Source organism: Sus scrofa, chromosome 7 (assembly GCF_054392235.1).
Source record: "Sus scrofa isolate SSC_HxYL_T2T_F1_AM1 chromosome 7, Sscrofa_HxYL_maternal_Yorkshire_Landrace_v2.0, whole genome shotgun sequence".
In the NCBI taxonomy this organism is placed as follows: Eukaryota; Metazoa; Chordata; class Mammalia; order Artiodactyla; family Suidae; genus Sus; species Sus scrofa.
The window spans coordinates 106,217,285-106,235,732 of record NC_139389.1 but is presented as its reverse complement, the minus strand read 5'-3'; the positions used below and the strand labels follow the sequence as shown (position 1 = coordinate 106,235,732).

Genomic DNA, 18,448 nt, shown 5'->3' with positions numbered 1-18,448 from the left:
TCTTTAATTTCCTGAGCTAGAACAGGGATTGAACATCCATCCTCATGGATACTAGTCAGGTTCTTAACCCACTGAGCCATGATGGGAACTCCCCCAAATCACATTTTTGTAGTACTCAAATTCAGCATGTCTTGGTTTAGGCCTTTAAATCTGTATTTTTATTAAAAAAAAAAATTTTTTTTTTGTCTTTTTGCCATTTCTTGGACCGCTCCCGTGGCATATGGAGGTTCCCAGGCTAGGGGTCTAATCAGAGCTGTAGCCGCTGGCCTACACCACAGCCACAGCAACTTGGGATCTGAGCCGTGTCTGCAACCTACACCATAGCTCACAGCAACGCTGGATCCTTAACCCACTGAGCAAGGCCAGGAGCTGGCTGTTTTATCCTGCAACCTCATGGTTCCTAGTCAGATTCGTTATCCACTGAGCCACGACAGGAACTCCATAAATCTGTATTTTTAACCAGCAGCCCAAAGGGCAGTTTTTACATGCTTCAGGTACTCTTCGTTTGTATCTGGTGCCCTAGTTTTGCAGGTGCAGCATGGAGGCTGCCCCCTGATCACCTAGTTCTGGAGATGAAGGGAGCTTATGTTCCTGGGTCCTATGGGACTTTGACACCCAAAAACATAGTCCTCAGCAAGCTACCACTCCAGGGCACTGCCAGACAGCAGACTGAAACAGACCCCCCCCCCCCAAGTGTTTCTGTGAATGAGGCCCACTTGCTTGTCGTAAAGTTTGTGCCTGAGGCACAGCCTTCTGCTGTGGCACATCTAGAGGCCTAGGGAAGTGCTCTCAGGGAACAGAGGCCAGTGGACTCAATTCTTTGTGCTCTGCACTTCCTCGCCCCAGCTCACAGGCATTTCAAGAAAGGAGCTTATACATTCATCTAGTGTTCCAATAACTGTCACCCAGGGGACACCTCCAGGTCACTTGTCTCTGGTTGTCAGCAGGGCTCATACTTGTGGTCCCATAGAACTGTACATATTTGTGACTTTAAAAGCTGCTGCCTGAGATTCTGATTTCCAATCAGCCTGAATCTAGGTGATGACTGAGATCCTCCCACTGAAAGGTCTTGCCACACCCTCAACCAGTGGCGGCTAAAAATGAAATAGGCTGCTTGGACACTCATAAAGGTTTGAGAGATAACTAAGAGCTAGGCAGGGTAGAAAGATAAAGTTCATCTTCTCTGTGAAGCCAGTCCTTCAAGACTGGGAGAGCTGGCTGTTTTATCCATTGCATGGAAACCAACACAGAGAGTCAAGGAAGATGATGAAACAAAGGAAAATGTTCCAAATGAAAAAACAAGAAAAACTCAGAATGCTCAATGAAACAAAGGTGAGTAATTTACCTGATAAAGAGTTCAAAATGATGGTTATAAAGATGCTCACGAAGCTCAGGAGAAGAAAGGATGAACACAGTGAGAACTTCAATAAAGACAAAGAACATACAAGAGAGGACCAGACAGAAGTTAAAGAGCTGAAGAATACAATAACTGAACTGAAAAATACACTAGAGGGCTTCCACAGCAGAGCAGATGAAGTAGAAGAAAGGGTCAGTGAAGTCAGACGTGGGGTAGTGGAACTCAGCCAAACAGTAGCAAAAAGAAAAAAGAATGAAAAACTGAAGGTAGCTTAAGTGATTTACAGGGCAACATCAAGTGAACCAATATTCACATTTTAGGGGTTCCCAGAAGGAGGAGAGAAGAAAAGGCATAAAACTTATTTGAAGAAATAATGGCTGAAAACCTCCCAAATCTGGGGAAGGAAACAAGACATTCAGATCCATGAAGTCCACAGAGTTCCAAAAAAGATGAACTCAAAGAAAACCACACCAAAACACATGATTAAAATGTCAAAAGTCAGGAGTTCCCTTCATGGCTCAGTGGTTAATGAACCCGACTAGGATCCATGAGGATGTGGGTTCGATCCCTGGCCTCACTCAGTGGGTTAAGGATTCCATGTTGCTGTGAGCTATGGTGTAGGTCACAGACAGGGCTTGGATCTGGTGTTGCTGTGACTGTGGCGCAGGATGGCAGCTGTAGCTCTGATTAGACCCTTGCCTGGGAACTTCCATATGCAGTGGGTGTGCCCCTTCCCCAAAAAAAGTCGAACGTTAAAGAGAAATCTTTTTTTTTTAAATCTTCTTTCTCTCTTTTTACATATGGAAGTTCCTGGGCTAGGGGTTGAATCAGAGCTGCAGCTGCAGGTTTATGCCACAGTCACAGAAACACTGGATCTGAGCCACATCTTCAACCTATGCCGTAGCTTACAGCAATGCCAGATCCTTAACTCATGAGCAAGGCCATGGATTGAACCCACATCCTCATGGAGACTATGATAAAAGCAGCAAGAGACAAATAAGTTGTCATGTAGAAGAGACCCCCCTCATTAGACTATCAGCACACTTTTCAGTAGGAACTTTGCAAGCCAGAGGGGAGTGGCAGGATATATTCAAAGTGCTAAAGGAGAAAGGGGCCAACAAAGAATATTCTACCTGGCAATGTTGTCATTCAGAACTGAAGGAGAGATGGAGAGTTTTCCAGATAAGCAAAAGCTAAAGGAGTTCATTACTATTCTGGCCTTAAAAGAAATGTTAAAGGGACTTCTTTAACTAGAAAGAAAGATTGCTAACTCTAGTAATAAGAAATCGTATTAACACAGAAGTCTCTTTGGAAGAAGTAAATCCATGGTAAAGGTGGTGAACTGACCACTTATAAAATTAGTATGAAGGCTGAAAGTAGTAAAAATAACTATAACCATAATAATGAGTTAAGCAATACATAAGATGAAAAGATGTAAAACAAACACATGAAATGGGGGGGAAGTAAGAGCATTAGAATGTGTTCACTTGGAGTTCCCGTCGTGGCGCAGTGGTTAACGAATCCGACTAGGAACCATGAGGTTGCGGGTTCGGTCCCTGCCCTTGCTCAGTGGGTTAACGATCCGGCGTTGCCCTGAGCTGTGGTGTAGGTTGCAGACACGGCTCAGATCCTGCGTTGCTGTGGCTCTGGCGTGGGCCGGTGGCTACAGCTCCGATTCAACCCCTAGCTTGGGAACCTCCATATGCCGCGGGAGCGGCCCAAGAAATAGCAACAACAACAACAAAAAGACAAAAAAAAAAAAAAAATGTGTTCACTTGGGTTGTTCTCATGGTAACTGCAAAGCAAAGGTTTATAGTAGATACCAAAAGATAAAAAGAAATCAAAGTATGCCACTAAAAAAAGTCATCAAACTGCAAAGGAAGACAGTAAAAGATGAAAGGATCAGAGGAACTGCAAGCGTCCAGAACACAATTAACAAAATGGTAAAAGTACATACCTATTGACAATTACTTTAAATTTAAATAAACTAAATTCTTCAATTCAAAGAGTGATTGAATGGATAAAATATCCAGATATATCCAATTGCTGCCTTCAAGAGATTCACTTCACATGTAAGAACACACACAAAATAAAGGGATGGAAAAAGATATACCATGCAAAAGAAAACCAAAGGAAAGCTCCAGGAGCTATGCTTCCATCAGAGGAAATAGACTTTTAAGGCAAAGACTGTAACAAGAGACAAAGAAGATCATCGCAGAATGATAAAGGGGTCATTTAACAAGAGGATGTAACACTTGTAAGTATTTATGCACATAACATAGGAGCACCTAATTATATAAAGCAAACATTAATAGACCTAAAGGGAGAGTAGACAAAAATAAAATAGTAGGGGACTTTAATACACCACTTCCAACAAATGTCAGATTATTTAGACAAAAACATCAATAAGGAAATATTGGCCTTAGACAACATGTTAGTCTGGATGGTCTTAACAGACATATAGCACATTCCATTCAAAAGCAACAGAATGCAGATTCTTCTCAAGTGCACATGGAATGTTCTCCAGGACAGACCGTATGTTAGGTTACAACAGGTCTTAATACATTTAAGAAGACTAAAATCATATCAAGTCTCTCTTCTGACCACAGTGGTACACACTAGAAATTAATTACAGGAGAAAACCAGAAAATTCACACATAGATGGAGATTAAACAACATGCTACTGAACAACCAATGGGTCTAAGAAGAAATCAAAAGAGAACATTTTAGAAATACCTTGAGACAACTGAAAATGGAAACACAACATACGAAATTATAGGCTGCAACAAAAGCAGTTCTAAGAGGGAAGTTCACAGCAACATATACCTGTATCAGGAAACAGGAATGCTCTCAAAAAACCGTCTCGAGGAACTAGGAAAAGAAGTGTTGAAGCCCGCAATGAGTAGAAGGAAGTATATAATAAAGATCAGAGAAACATAAAGACTAAAAAGACAATAGAAAAGATCAATGAAAAGATAAAATTGACAAACCTTCAGCTATACTCAGAAAGCAAAAAAAGAGAACTCAAAAGTCAAAAAATCAAAGAGGAGGAGTTCCCGTCGTGGCGCAGTGGTTAATGAATCCGACTGGGAACCATGAGGTTGCGGGTTCGGTCCCTGCCCTTGCTCAGTGGGTTAAGGATCCGGCGTTGCCGTGAGCTGTGGTGTAGGTTGCAGACGCGGCTCGGATCCCGCGTTGCTGTGGCTCTGGCATAGGCTGGTGGCTACAGCTCCGATTCAACCCCTAGCCTGGGAACCTCCATATGCCGCGGGAGCGGCCCAAGAAATAGCAACAACAACAACAACAAAAGACAAAAAAAAAAAAAAAAAAAAAAAAAATCAAAGAGGAGATGCTACATCTGATACCACAGAAGCATAAGGATCGTAAGAGATTAATGTAAACAATTATATGCCAACAAATTGGACAACCTAGAAGAAATGGAACATACAACCTCCTAAGACTGAATCGTGAAGAAATATAAGATCTGAACAGGTACATTACTAGTAAGGAGATGGAACTAGTAATTACAAATCTCCCAACAAACAAAAGTCAGGACCCAGACCGCTTTTCTGATGAATTCTACCAAACATTCAAAGGAGAATTAGTACCATTCCTTCTCAAACTCTTTTTAAAAAACGGAAGAGGAGGGAACACTTCAAAACTCATCTTATGAGACCAGCATTACCTTGACATGGAAACCAGACAAGGATGCCACAAGAAAAGAAAATTACAGGCCAATATCCCTAAAAACATGGGTGTAAAATTCCTCAACAAAATATCAGCAAACCAAATTCAATAATACATTAAGAGGATCATATACCATGTTTAATAAGTTGGTTTCATTCCGAAGATGCAAAGATAGTTCATCAGTGTGATACAGCACATTAACAGAATGAAAAACTCATATGATCATCTCAATAGATGGAGAAAAAGCATTTTATATTTTCAACATCCATTTATGATAAAAACTCTCAATTAAGCGGGTATAGAGGGAACATACCTCAACGTAATAAAGACCATATATGACAAGCCCACAGCTCAAGTCATACTCAGTTCTGAAAAGCTGAATTCTCTAAGGTCAGAGAAGAGACAGGATGCCCACTCTTACCACTTTTTTCAACACAGTACAGGAAGTCCTAGCCAGAGCAATTAGGCAGGAAAGATAAATAAAAGGCATTCAAATCGTAAAGAGAGTAAAACTGTCACTATTTGCAGATGATGTATCATATACAGAAAACCTTAAAGACTCCATCAAAACTATTAGAATTAAAGAATTTAGGAAAGTTGCAGGACCTACAATCAAAACAGAAAAGTCCGTTGTTTCTATTCATAAACAATGAGCTATCAAAGGGAGATAGTAAGAAAATCCCATATACAATTGCATCAAAAAAAACAAAACACCTAGGAATAAATTTAACCAATGAGGTAAAAGGCCTCTAGACTGAAAAGTGTAAGACATTAATGAAAAAAGTGATGAAGACACAAATAAGTGAAAAGATATTCAGTGCTCATGAATTAGAAGACTACTGTTAAAATGCATACCACCCAAAGCAACACTCATGTTCAAAGCAATCCCTGTCAAAATTCCAATGCCATTTTTCACAGAAATGGAATAAAAAATCCTAAAATTTGTATGGAACCACAAGAGACCCTAAATAGTAAAATCAATCTTGAAGACCAAAAAACTGGAAGCATCATGCTTTGCAATTTCGAATTTTATTATAGAACTACAATAAGAGAGAATGGTATTGCCGTAAAAATAGAAAGATCAAGGGAACAGAATAGAGATCCTAGAAATATATCCACATATATGGTTAATTATGACAAAGGAGGCAAGACTCTACAATGGGGGAAGGACAGCCTCTTTAATAAATAGTGTTGGGAAAACTAGACCACTATTTTACACCATACACAAAAGTTAATTCATAATGGAATTAGAGACTTGAATATACGACTTGAAACCATGAAATTCCTAGAGGAAAACATACATGGTAAGCTCCTGACATCAGTCTTGGCTATGATTTTTTGGATCTGACAAAAACAACAACAACAACAAAAAAAAAATAAAAGGAAAGCTAAACAAGTGGCACTACATCAAACTAGAAAGCTTCTGCACAGCAAAGGAAACCATCAACAAACAAAACAGCACCTACTGAAGAGGAGAAAATACCTGCAAATCACGTATCTGATAAGGGGTTAATATCTAAAATGTGTAAAGAGCTCATATAACCCAATAGCAAAATAGCAAATAATCTGAATTTAAAGATTTGAACAGACATTTTCCCAAAGAAGACATACAGATGGCCAATTTACGAAAAGATGGTCAACACCATTAATCACCCAGGAGATGCAAATCAAAACCCTACTGAGATGTCACCTCATACCTGTTGAATGGCTATTTTCAGAAAGACAAGAAATAACAATTGCTGGTGAGAATGTAGAGAAAAGGGAGCCCTTGATTGCTGTTCACAGGAATGTAAGTTGGTGCAGCCACTATGGAAAACAGTATGGAGGTTCCTCAAAAAATTAAAAATAGAACTACCATATGATATAGCAATTCTACTTCTGGGTGTTTAACCAAGGAAACTGAAAACAGTAACTCGCAAAGATATATATACCCCCATGTTCACTGCAACATATCTCCATGCCAAGACGTGGAAGCCACTTAAGTGTTGACTGATGATGGATGGGTAAAGAAAGTGTGTGTGTGTATATGTATACACACACACACACACACACACACACACACACACACAATGGAATATTATTCTGCCATAAAAAAAGAATGAAATCTTGTCATTTGCAACAACATGAATGGACACTGGGGGCACTGTGGTGAAAATCAGAGAAAGAAAAATACTGTATGATCTCACTTATATGAGGAATCTAAAAAAAAAACTGAGCTCACAAATACAGAGATCAGATTAGTGGTTGCCAGAAATAGGGGTGGGGGGGAGCAGAAATTGGTGGAGGGGTCAAAAGTACAAATTTCCAGTTATAAAATAAGCCACAGGGATATAATGCATAGCGTGGGGTGACCTACTGTTAATACTGTACTGCGGATCTAAAAGCGACTACAAAAGTCAATCTTAAAAGTTCTCATCAGAAGAAACAAAACTTTATGTATGGTGCTAGGTGTTAACTAGACTCATTGTTCCTTCATTTCATAATTTATACAAACATCACATCATTATGTTGGAAACCTGAAACTAATATAATGTTCTATACCAATTATATATACCTCAATTAAAAATAAAACAAAACAAAAACAAGCATCCTAGACGCCTCTTGCGGTGTGGTGAAGCGCAAAGTCTGTCCCAGTGGTCTGGGATTGCAGGTGAGGGGCTGACTGAGGGAGGGTGGGTCAGGCCAGATAATCTGGGCATGCTAGCAGGACTTCCTCTCATTGCCAGTCTCCGAGCACGCTGAGCGGCAGGTGTTTCTGGGAACACTGGCCACCATCAGCAGGGCTGCTCAGCTGCAGCTGAAAATCAACTTACCGTGCAGTGACTTCATTCCCAAGGTGTAGGACGGCCTCCGCAACGGAAGAGACTTGGGGAGAGAAGGGTATGTGCTACTGAAGAGGACGTCGTTGGGCAGGGCTTGGTCCAGAAGTGAAGCTCTTGAGGTGAAAAAGTGCTCCCTCTGGCCGCTGTAAATACTCTCATCGGACAGCGTTCTGTGCAAGGCCCGCCTTGAGGTGGGGGTGGTGGGAAAAGGAGACTGAGGAGAGGAGAGCGCGTGGAACTGAAAAACAGTGGCAGGACAACACAAAGTCAGTCTTCTGGGTCACACATCCCAGACCCAAGGGGTGGGGGTAGGTGGTTTAACAAAGTCACTCTTAGACACATCCCCCTAGATCCTGGAGCTCAGCTGGGAAGTCTGAAGGTCCACCATCTCTGCCTACATCCTTAAGAGCTAAAATGGGAGTTCCTGGAGTTCCCACTGTGGTGCAACAGAATCGGTGGCATCTCTGGAGCCCAGGAATGTGGGTTCGATCCCCGGCCTGGCACAGAATGTTAAGGACTCAGCATTGCTGTAGCTGTGGCACAGGTTGCAACTGTGGCTCCGATCTAATCCCTGGCCTGGGAACTCTCTATGGCACAGGGTGGTCAAAAGAGAAAAACATAAAATAGGAGTTCCTGGTCATCACATCCTCATGGCCCCGCACTCTGCCTGCAGCTCAGCGCTCAGAACAAAGTTCAGACATGTGATGAAGTGGATCCATCGTCATCATGTCATGGTTATTAACACAACTTAAGGATCAGACACATGTGAGTTTTATCTGAATCTCATGTCTGACCACATCACGTAATTGCTCTGAGCCCAATTCCTCACCTATGAAATGGGGGCACCTCTCAGGATTATCGTGAGGACCCTGTGAAACAATGATCACCACAGCATGTCCTGGCAGTGTCACAAAACAATGTTATGACCCTCAGGGGAACAGCCGTGGGGCTAGGAAGGTATCCTCAGAAGCTGGCCAAGTGACCACACGTCTGCTGAACAAGAGCATTTGATCATCACAATTTATCACTCGAGTAACAGGTGGCTCTTGAAAGCTTTAACTACTGATACTACATTTAACAAACTTGGGAGATGATTTGTTTTTTGAGATGGATCTCTGCTGGCGAAATAAAAACAGAGAAGTCATCTTTATAAATAACAAGCATTTATTCACTAATATACAAATGACAAAAGCTCCAGAGAGCTGTATCTCGTTAATGTCTTTTGCCTCTGTGACCAGATTTGGTGTTTACTTGAGATTTTGGTGCAAATAGCAAGCTTCAAAGAATCCCATTCATGGAGAAACGGCAGACACGTTAACAGTATCTCAATATCCAGCATGCTGAAGCCAACAGCGGGGTTCGGTGCAGTCACAGTTATCCTGATTCCGTTCCTCTTAGTCAAGTGTTCACCTTGGCAGGGAGAACAATATGCAGGTGAGGATGTGGGTGGGAGGGCTGAGTCACTGCTGGCAGGAAGCCACTGTGAACCTTTCCATGACGCTTTGAGAGGACAGAGAGAGAATGACTGGGCAATGGCTCCATCTGGGAGACAGAGGACAGAGTTGATGCCCAGACTCACTCCTGTGCTCTGGGGTCTAATCTGCTTCCATCCACCAAGCCACAGGTTAAGTCGGAGCTCCCACGATGTGGTATGCACAGCTGCGGCAGCAGCGTGGAAAACTTATTAATCACATGCCTTGTAAATGAGCCCCAGATGTAGCCAAATGCGTTCATTTTTCAAAAATCACGATGAGTTAAACCCAGAGTACATATGCGCGTACCTTGAAAACTAAGCTGCTGTGATAAATGGTTTGTGAGTCTTTAAGTGGAGGGGACTTGATATAGAAATGATGACTTCCTTTCTCACTTCACAGAGAAGAGGGGGCATTTGAGAAGTTAAGGGCTGTGCTAATTATAATTAAAAAAAAAAAAAAAAACCCACACAAAAACGAGACCATCTCCCTCTACCTGCAAGGTTCTGGCACTGTCACATAAGGCCCCTGCCGTGGCAACAGGCCAGATCTCGGATCTGTTTACTCAAAAACTGCTCTCAATCTTTCTTAGCATCTCCGGGTTTGACAAAGGGGTTTCCTTTTCCAGTGAATATTCCCACCTTGATGATTTTACAGGAGAGAGATTTTCTTCCAGGTCTAGTTTTAGCCTCTTTGGGAAACATTAATATACATCAAGGCAGTAAACAGCTACCTTGAGGAGATCCTTTGAGCAGCATGACTTATTAAAAGTTTTAACATCCTGCCCTAAAGGTAGGCAGGGAGGAGATGAAAGGAAGTAATCTGCCTCGATACTTTCTCTGCACGAAACAACAGGGCTTAGTTTGGTCCCCTGACCCCAGCCCTCTTTGGTTCCAGTCTTACAGGTGTATGCACCTCTCCAGGTCTTGAGAACATCCTTGGCTTTCCCCCAGGTCATACCTGAGACTGCTGAGTGGCGCTGCTGGCCCCTGGGAAAGAACCGTAAGAGTGGGTGCAGACTTGGAAGGAATTTTTAGAGCACATCAGGAAAGAGGTTCTCAAAGGGTGCTGCAAGGAGCCCTAGGGTTCCTTCTCATATCACTGCTTGGGGAGATGAGAAAGGTTCAGGTGGGGCCCTGGAGTCCAAGACACCCCACCCCTCCCATCAGACAATCTTTGCTTTCTTAGTTCTACATACTGGACTTCCACATACGATCTTATCAGGGGAAAAAAAAAAAAAAAAAAGAAAAGGGTTCTGAACTCTACAGTCATTTGGGCACCACTGATCTAGTCTAACCCTGTTTCCACGCCAAGGAGTAAGGCCTAGAGAGGCGGCGTCTTGCTGCAGGTCAGCCTCCATCCCCTTCCCACCCTTGCCAGGCCTCCTGGCTCGCAGTGAAACAGGTTACCCACACTTGCAAGTATCAGCTCTTCCTGAACGCTGGAGCCACAGAGCCTCCTCCGTTGGTGGGTTATCTGAGAGTGTTGGCTGGAGAGCAGGGCTCTCAGTTTGCACGACTGTCTGTTCACCTGCCAGACTGTATGCAGCCCTCGGGGAAAATACGGTGATCCCACCTCGGCCTGCCAGTGAGCTTTCCTGGAATGTTACAGCTCTGCCATTTTCCTTGAGGTACGCACTCCACCTCTCAGCCTGCCCCGCCTGCCCAGTGGCGTGCAGCCACCTTCTGCAGCAGACAGTTCACTCTGCTGGCAAACGAGCCTTGGAAGAATGCTGTCATTTGATCCTCATGATGGCTCATAGGTAGCACTTGCTATCCGAGAAAGCCAATGTGCCAGGAGTGGGTTCCAAGGACCTCAGCCCAAAGCTGGTCGCTCCTCGTACCTGAAGCCTGATGTAGTGGCTCAGAGCCCTGAGTCTGGCATGGCCTGGAGGGCTTTTCTCAAAGGCACTCTGGCCTGACAGAGCAGAGGCAAAGTTGTTCAGATGATAAGTCTCAGGAGACACACAGAGCTACTTAGCTGAACTCATCTGAAACCAAACCAAAACGGATGAAACGAGAGAGAAAACAGAGCCTGCTTCCAGCCTTTTCACCATCACAATTTAGCCAGCAGAAGCACTTTCTTTGCCGAGGGTCTCATGGCAATATAGTCACAACATAAAGAATGTGCACTCCTGTTTCAAATAGGAATGTTAAAGTAATTCATTTTGGAAACAAAAGCCAAGACCTGGACTAACGGCAAGACAGACATTTGCTTTCAATTATTTCCACTGGATGAGTAAATTAAAAGAATGAAAGCTCTGAGCTTGCCCCTTTCCAAAAATGTTAAACTTAGAACTGGAGGAAAGATTCCTTTTGGAGCAGGTTTTATTTTCCTCTGACCTCAAAGAAAAATCTGAGATAATTTTTATTTTGAAACTAGTTGTTAGAAATTTTAATACACTTCTTTTGGGTTTTTTGATGGATAAAGAAAGAAGTTTCAAGTACTGTCTTTTTGCGAGGTTGCTAAGGAAACCATTGGTACCCCGGGTGATGAGTCAGAGCTGCTAAGTGCTGGCTTATAAAATAGAAATTACAGAAATCAAGAACAGCTTTAAAGTCTTTAAAATGATTTATGATGTTTATGTTAATACATCGCTGGCTTCTCAGCAAAACTCCAGGATGGTCTCTGGAGTGCATTTCATCTCTGTAAATGTTGATCTGTAAGTTTAGAAGGTGTATCTGACCTATCTGGAGGAAGATGCATACAGACGTGTGGCACACACACGCACACACAGGCATGTGTGTGTGCACACAAACTAGTACGGTGATGAGAAAGACTGGATGAGACAGGACCACGCAGCTCATCCAGCTGGGCATGTCTCTCACCCTCTCATCACAGTTTGAGGATGGAGAGTGGTTAAGGAAATATGTTAGCTTCTATTTTCAATCAATTCTCAAAGGTCTTCTTGAATTAAGCTTTCTAGTCACTTTAAACAGACTACAAATCATTTAAATAAGAACCTAGTGAACAGAAAACATCAAAGTTTGCAGCCATGACCTTCTTGGGGGTGGACTCCCGTCTCCCAGGGCCACCTAGTACACTGCAGAAGCAATGCCTTATGTTTAGAGTGATACCTTTGGGCCCAGCTCCACCAACATCAGCTCTGAGTCCAGGAGTGTGAGAAGGCACAAGGAAGAAAGGACAAGGAAGCAGAGAGCTTTTTTTTTTTTTTTAATTAAAAAACAAACAAACAAAAAAATAGCCACATGCACAGCATATGGAAATTACCAGGCCAGGGACTGAATCTGGCAGGTGCAACAATACCAGATACTTTAACCACTGTGCTGTGCCTTGGATTGAACCTTAACCTTCCCCATGACCTGAGATGCTGCAGTTGGAGCCTTTTTTTTTTTTTTTCTTTTCTTTTTTTTTTGCTTTTTAGGGCCACATCTATGGCATATGGAGGTTCCAAGCTAGGGGTCAAATCGGAACTATAGAGGCCAGCCTGCACCACAGCCACAGCAACGTGGGATCCAGGCTGCGTCTGTGACCTACACTGACGCTCAGAGCAATGCCAGATCCTTAACCTATTGAGCAAGGCCAGGGATCGAACCTGCATCCTCATGGATACTAGTTGGGTTTGTTACTGGTGAACCACAATGGGAACTCCTGCAATCAGATTCTTAACCCACTGAGGCACAGTGGGAACTCTGAAAACACAGAGACTTGAGTGGGCTTCAGGGGTCCTTCAAACTCAAATGAGCAGAACAAACCCTTCCACATGGTTGTGCAAAGTGTGGCCACTGACACACCCACACACTCTGAGCCAGTGTTGGGGACTGGGCAGGGAGGGAGCCTGGGTTAGGACCCGACAGACGGCACTAAAGCCCTTTGAGAAAACTTTCTGTCTGACAAGGGAGCCACTGGTGTCTCTGCGGAATTCTGAGAAGCAATGTCATCTGAGTAATGATGTCAAGAAAGAGTGCGGCTTGTGCACCGAGAGTAGGACACGTCAGAACAGTGGAATACTGGCCGTTAAAAGGAACAAAATACCGGCATTTTTAGCAACATGGAGGGACCTAGAAACTATCATGCCAAGTGAAGTCACTCAGACAATGAGACACCAACAGCAAATGCTATCACTGACATGTGGAATCTGAAAAAAGGACACGATGAACTTCTTTGCAGAACAGAGACTGACTCACAGACTTTGAAAAACTTACGGTTTCCAAAGGAGACAGTTTGGGGGTGGGGTGGGGGGGTGCAGTGGGGGTGTGGGATGGAAATCCTATAAAACTGGATTGTGATGATCACTGTACAACTATAAATGTAATACATTCATTGAGTAATTAAAGAAAGAAAGAAAGAAAAAAGCTATGAGGGTAGGGACAGGTTAATCTAAACCCATTCTCCAGAGAAGTGGCTGCAGGGACAGAACATTTGGAAAACTCCGTGAATTAATTATTGGGACAACTGGGTGATGGCAGGAAGTGGGGTCCAATGAAGAGGAGCCAGAAACCGCCACTTCCTAGAAGATATAACTGCTTGCCAAGACTGGCCTCTAAGTGCTATTTACCCCCAAGCTCTGTACTCTACCTTAAAGTTCTTCTGGGATTCAGGAGTTGGACTTTCCAGGTCAATGAGTTTCTTGAGATCCTCCTCAATGGTGGACTTCGAGGTTGGCTTTGGGGATGCCCGGAGGTCCCTGGTTGAGGCGCGCAGCCTGGTGTGGGCTATTTCATTGCCATCACTCTGATGACGCCTTGAAAGAAGAGGAAGAGAGGGTAGAAATTAAGTAGACAAGGTTGACTCAAGGGCATGATGGGCTCTGAAGGAGGTAAGTCAGTGGAGACCGATTAAAGGAGAGAACAGGAAAATTACTTCTGTTCAATTTCATTAGAATCTAAATGCTTGTTAGAGAAACAAAACCAATCTGAAATACAAAATTAAAAGCCTGATGAATAAATTACTCTTTCACAGGAAACTATTAACTCTCCTGAGCTAAGATTAGCAACAGACTTATTAATAAAAGGCCACAGGGTATGAAACCCAAACTCAATCTTTGTACAAATAAAAACAAAGTCATTGATTGAATTTTTTTTTTTTTTTTTTTTTTTTTTGGCTATACTACTTTGTCAAAAAGTTCTTTCTGTTCAGAGGTAATCACTTACTTTCTCACAGTCCCTGTGGGGCCTCCTGGCCCAGTTAGGAATTACATGGGAAGGCTGTGATTGATAGCATCAAAGAGACAAGTGTGGTCTTAGCATCAGAGGGGCGATTATTCTGAAGTTTGTTCTCTAGACATACTCTTTCCTAGGAGACTTAAGATTCTCAATGCAAACGTTCTGCCATACATCTTATTTAGGGAATGTGGCAGAGAAACAACTTAAGACAAGCTTCCCTTAGGAAAGAAAAAACTCGCCACCAAACCACCCCCTCCCCCACCTCCTAGCCCAGCCTCCTCTCTTGTAGGAAATTGCCCCAACCTTTTCTGTTCTCCATCATGTTAAAAGCAACGAGAAGCACAAGAATCCTTACTTTCTGGTGTCCATAAATCCCACGGAGTTTATGGTTCCTTCGGGTTTCTTCCAGCCAATCAGGTACTTGCTAGTAGCGCCCTGGCGTGGGTAGAAGGTCCGAGGCCCCGAGGAGGAGGCGGCGGAGGAGAAGGATGGGGCGAGCTGCGAGGAGGTGGCCGGGTGAAGTTCTTCTTTAGGTGAGCTTCTGGCACTGGTGAAGACAACCGGGCTGGCAGAATGTCGGGAGCTCATGGTGCTGAGGGAAAGCAGGACAGAGACAAAATGCCGTGTGTGCACCTGTGCCCCTGCCCGGGGTCAGCACAGCAGCTATAAAAGTGTCGCCCAGAGCAGGGTTATGGGCAGGTGAAAGAACACCGAATACGGCATAAAATATGAATGGGGTTGGCCGGCCTTCTTTGCTTTCTTGCTTTAATTTAAATGTCTGCTATCAACATGAAAGATGGGGACCGGGGCTTATTCTGCACTTCGAGTTGAAAAGCTGAAACAGGTAAGACTGTCAGGGACACTCTGAAGTCCATGAGCACTACTGAAGGTTGTTATGGTGAAGCCCAGAAGAGCCCCGTGACTGAGGTGGGCAGTAAAAGGGCCAGACAGTATCGATGGCTGTCTGTCTTGCCTTCCTCAAAACGAAGGGTCACTGTGACATCCCCCAGGAGGGGAGAGAGGATTGGATCAGGCACACAGCCCTCCACACACTCATGACCAAGGCCAAAGGGGCACCTGCAGGTCTCCTTCCCCCTGGCATCTGGCATTAACCTTGAGTATCGAAAAGCTGTTTATCAGGATGAAACTGGACCACTGTTTTATACCACACACAAAATTAACTCATAATGGATTCAAGACTTGAATGTAAGACCTGAAATCATGAAACTCCTATAAGAAAGCATAGGGTAAACTCATTGATGCTGCTCTTAGTAGTGGTTTTTGGATTTGACACCAAAAGTAAGGGCAATGAAAGCAAAAATAAATTAGAGGGACTACAGCAAACCAAAAGAGGTTTTGTGCAGCAAAGGAAACCATCAACAAAATGAAAAGGCAACCTCCTGAATGGGATAACATATTTGCAAATCACGTATCTGATAACATCCAAAGTAAATAATGAACTCATACAACTTGGAAAGAGAAAAAGCAAACAATCCGAATTTTAAAAAGTGGGTAGAACATCTGAGTCAACATTTTTCCAAAGATGACAAACAGTTGGCCAACAGGTATATGAAAAGGTGCTCAACATCACTAATCATCGAGGAAATGCAAATCAAAACTACAGAGCCCTCACACCTGTTAGAATGGCTATTATCAAAAAGATAAGAGATAGCAAGTGTGAGTGAAGATGTGGATAAAAAGGGAACCCTTGTGGACCGCTGGTAGGAATGTAAATTGGTGCAGCCACTAGAGAACAATATGGACATTCCTCAAAAATTAGAAACCAAATTCCTAGATTTGGAGAACATGCTGGTAGTTGTCTAAGGAGGAGGATGGAGGGGGGGTGGGATGGCTGAAGAAGGTTCAAAACATAACAAACTTCTAGTTATAAGATCAATAAATCTTGGGGATGTTCTATTGGGTTTCCTGACCAAAAATAAAAAAACTGTTCATCGTCAATGTGTTATAAACCTTGGTTAGAAATGATAAAACTAGGAGTTCCCTTCGTGGCACAGTGGTTAACGAATCCAACCAGGAACCATGAGGTTGCATGTTCAATCCCTGGTCTTGCTCAGTGGGTTAACGATCCGGCATTGCTGTGAGCCATGGTGTAGGTTGCAGATGCGGCTCGGATCCCGAGTTGCTGTGGCTCTGGTGTAGGCCGGTGGCTGCAGCTCTGATTCGACCCCTAGCCTGGGAACCTCCATATGCCACAGGAGTGGCCCGAGAAAAGGCAAAAAGACAGAGACAAAAAAAAAAAAAAAAAAAGAAATTACAAAACTAAAGCACAGGAAAATCTACTCAACAGTTGGTAATAACCTATGAGGGAAAAAAGAATATGCACGACTGATTCACTCTGCGGTACACCTGAAACCAGCACTGACAACGACACCACTTACAACACTGTAAGTCAACTGTGTTCCAATAAAAATTTTAAAATATACATATAAGAAAAGAAATATAAAAGTAAAGCCCTGTAGGACTCAAGGAGAAGACTACTTATACTTTTTAAACTGAAGAAGAATTTTCAAAACTATGAGAGTTTAAGTTGACTGCAAACCTGGACAGCCTTTAACCGTGGGTTTCCACGTTTCCTTCCCAGGGATCTCACGGACCTACATTCACACCCTGCCCAGTTCTCCAGCTTAGGCTGAGACTAGAGGGTCACTATAATGGACTTTGTTACTGAAAACTGAGTTCATAGGATGGAGCTCAAAGCATTCCTCAACAGCACTTCCATTTGTCAAAAACTAATGGTCCTGATCTGAAAAAGCATGGACTTTAGCTAATGAGAATGAATCAATATTAATTCTTCAGCTATGACAAACAGTAACATAAGACGATGAAGACAGGAAAATGGGTAAATAGTATATGGGAAATCTCTGTATTATCTTTGGAACATTTCTGCAAATCAAAAACTATTCTAAAATAAAAAAGTTTATTATAAAAATCTAAGCCAAAACCCCCAAAATACAACAAAAAACCCCTAATGGTCCAGAGATCTCACACACACACACACACACACACATGATTCTTGAACTCCACATCAAACCTTACATAAAAATCAATTCCTGCTGGAATTTAAATGTAGATCTAAAGATTCTGGACTATTACACGGAAGAACATCTTTATGATAGAAGCAGAGATCCCTTTAATAGGATCATAAAGGAAATGATTGAATCTCATTAAAATTAAGAACTTCTATTCATCAAAAGACAAAGACACAAAAGAACAGCAGGCAGGTGCGGCCGTAAAAAAGACAAAAGAACCAAAACCAAAAAACAAAATAAAAAACAAACAACAAATGAAATCTGACCCCTCCCCTGAAAAAATGACTAACCTACTCTAAACCCTCTAATATTTTTTTCCCCAAAGATTTTCCTTCCTTCCTTCCTCCTTCCCTCCCCTGCCCCGGCCCTTTCTTTCTTTCTTCAGGGCCACACCTGTGGCATATGGAAGTTCCCAGGCCAGGGGTGGAATTGGAGCTGCAGCTGCTGGTCTACACCACAGCCATAGCAATGTGGGATCTGAGCCACATCTGCAACCTATGCTGCAGCTTGTGGCAATGTTGGATCCTTAATCCACTAAGTGAGGCTGGGGATTGAACTCACATCCTCATGGATACTAGTTGGGTTCTTAACCCACTGGACTACAATGGGAACTCCCCAAAGACTTTTCTATCTAGAGAGAAAGGGAAAGAAAAGGGCAACATGACTTCAAAAGCAATGCAATCTCATGTAGTTTTTACCCCTTGGCAACAGATACCCTAGTTGTTTGCTTTTGAAATTAAGAAAAGAGAATGCAAAACTCTTCCACAAATTCAGTACGTTAAGTCAATAAGAACAAAATAATAGTAGGTCTCTTATGGAAAAGAGACTAAAAGTAGAAAGGTGAGCCCCAAGAAAAAATGAAGCAGGGAAGGATGCATAAGGTAGGGGTAGAGAAGCTCAAAGGCAGTAACACCAGAGACCCAAGTTAACAGCA

The 18,448-nt window shown here is 42.9% G+C and overlaps 1 protein-coding gene across 21 annotated transcripts in view; it reads right to left on the bottom strand.

Moving 5' to 3' along the window:
- The window catches only part of SIPA1L1 (signal induced proliferation associated 1 like 1), a 378,208-nt gene that overhangs the window by 10,252 nt on the left and 349,508 nt on the right, over positions 1 to 18,448 (bottom strand). For all 21 annotated transcript variants that reach the window (XM_084969649.1, XM_021099433.2, XM_021099436.2 and 18 more), the window contains 3 exons: positions 14,820 to 15,056; positions 13,878 to 14,043; positions 7,858 to 8,104 (listed from right to left, as the gene is read on the bottom strand). In XM_084969649.1, coding sequence (XP_084825775.1) covers positions 7,858 to 8,104; positions 13,878 to 14,043; positions 14,820 to 15,056 — 650 coding nt within the window. The remainder of the gene's footprint in view (positions 1 to 7,857; positions 8,105 to 13,877; positions 14,044 to 14,819; positions 15,057 to 18,448) is intronic.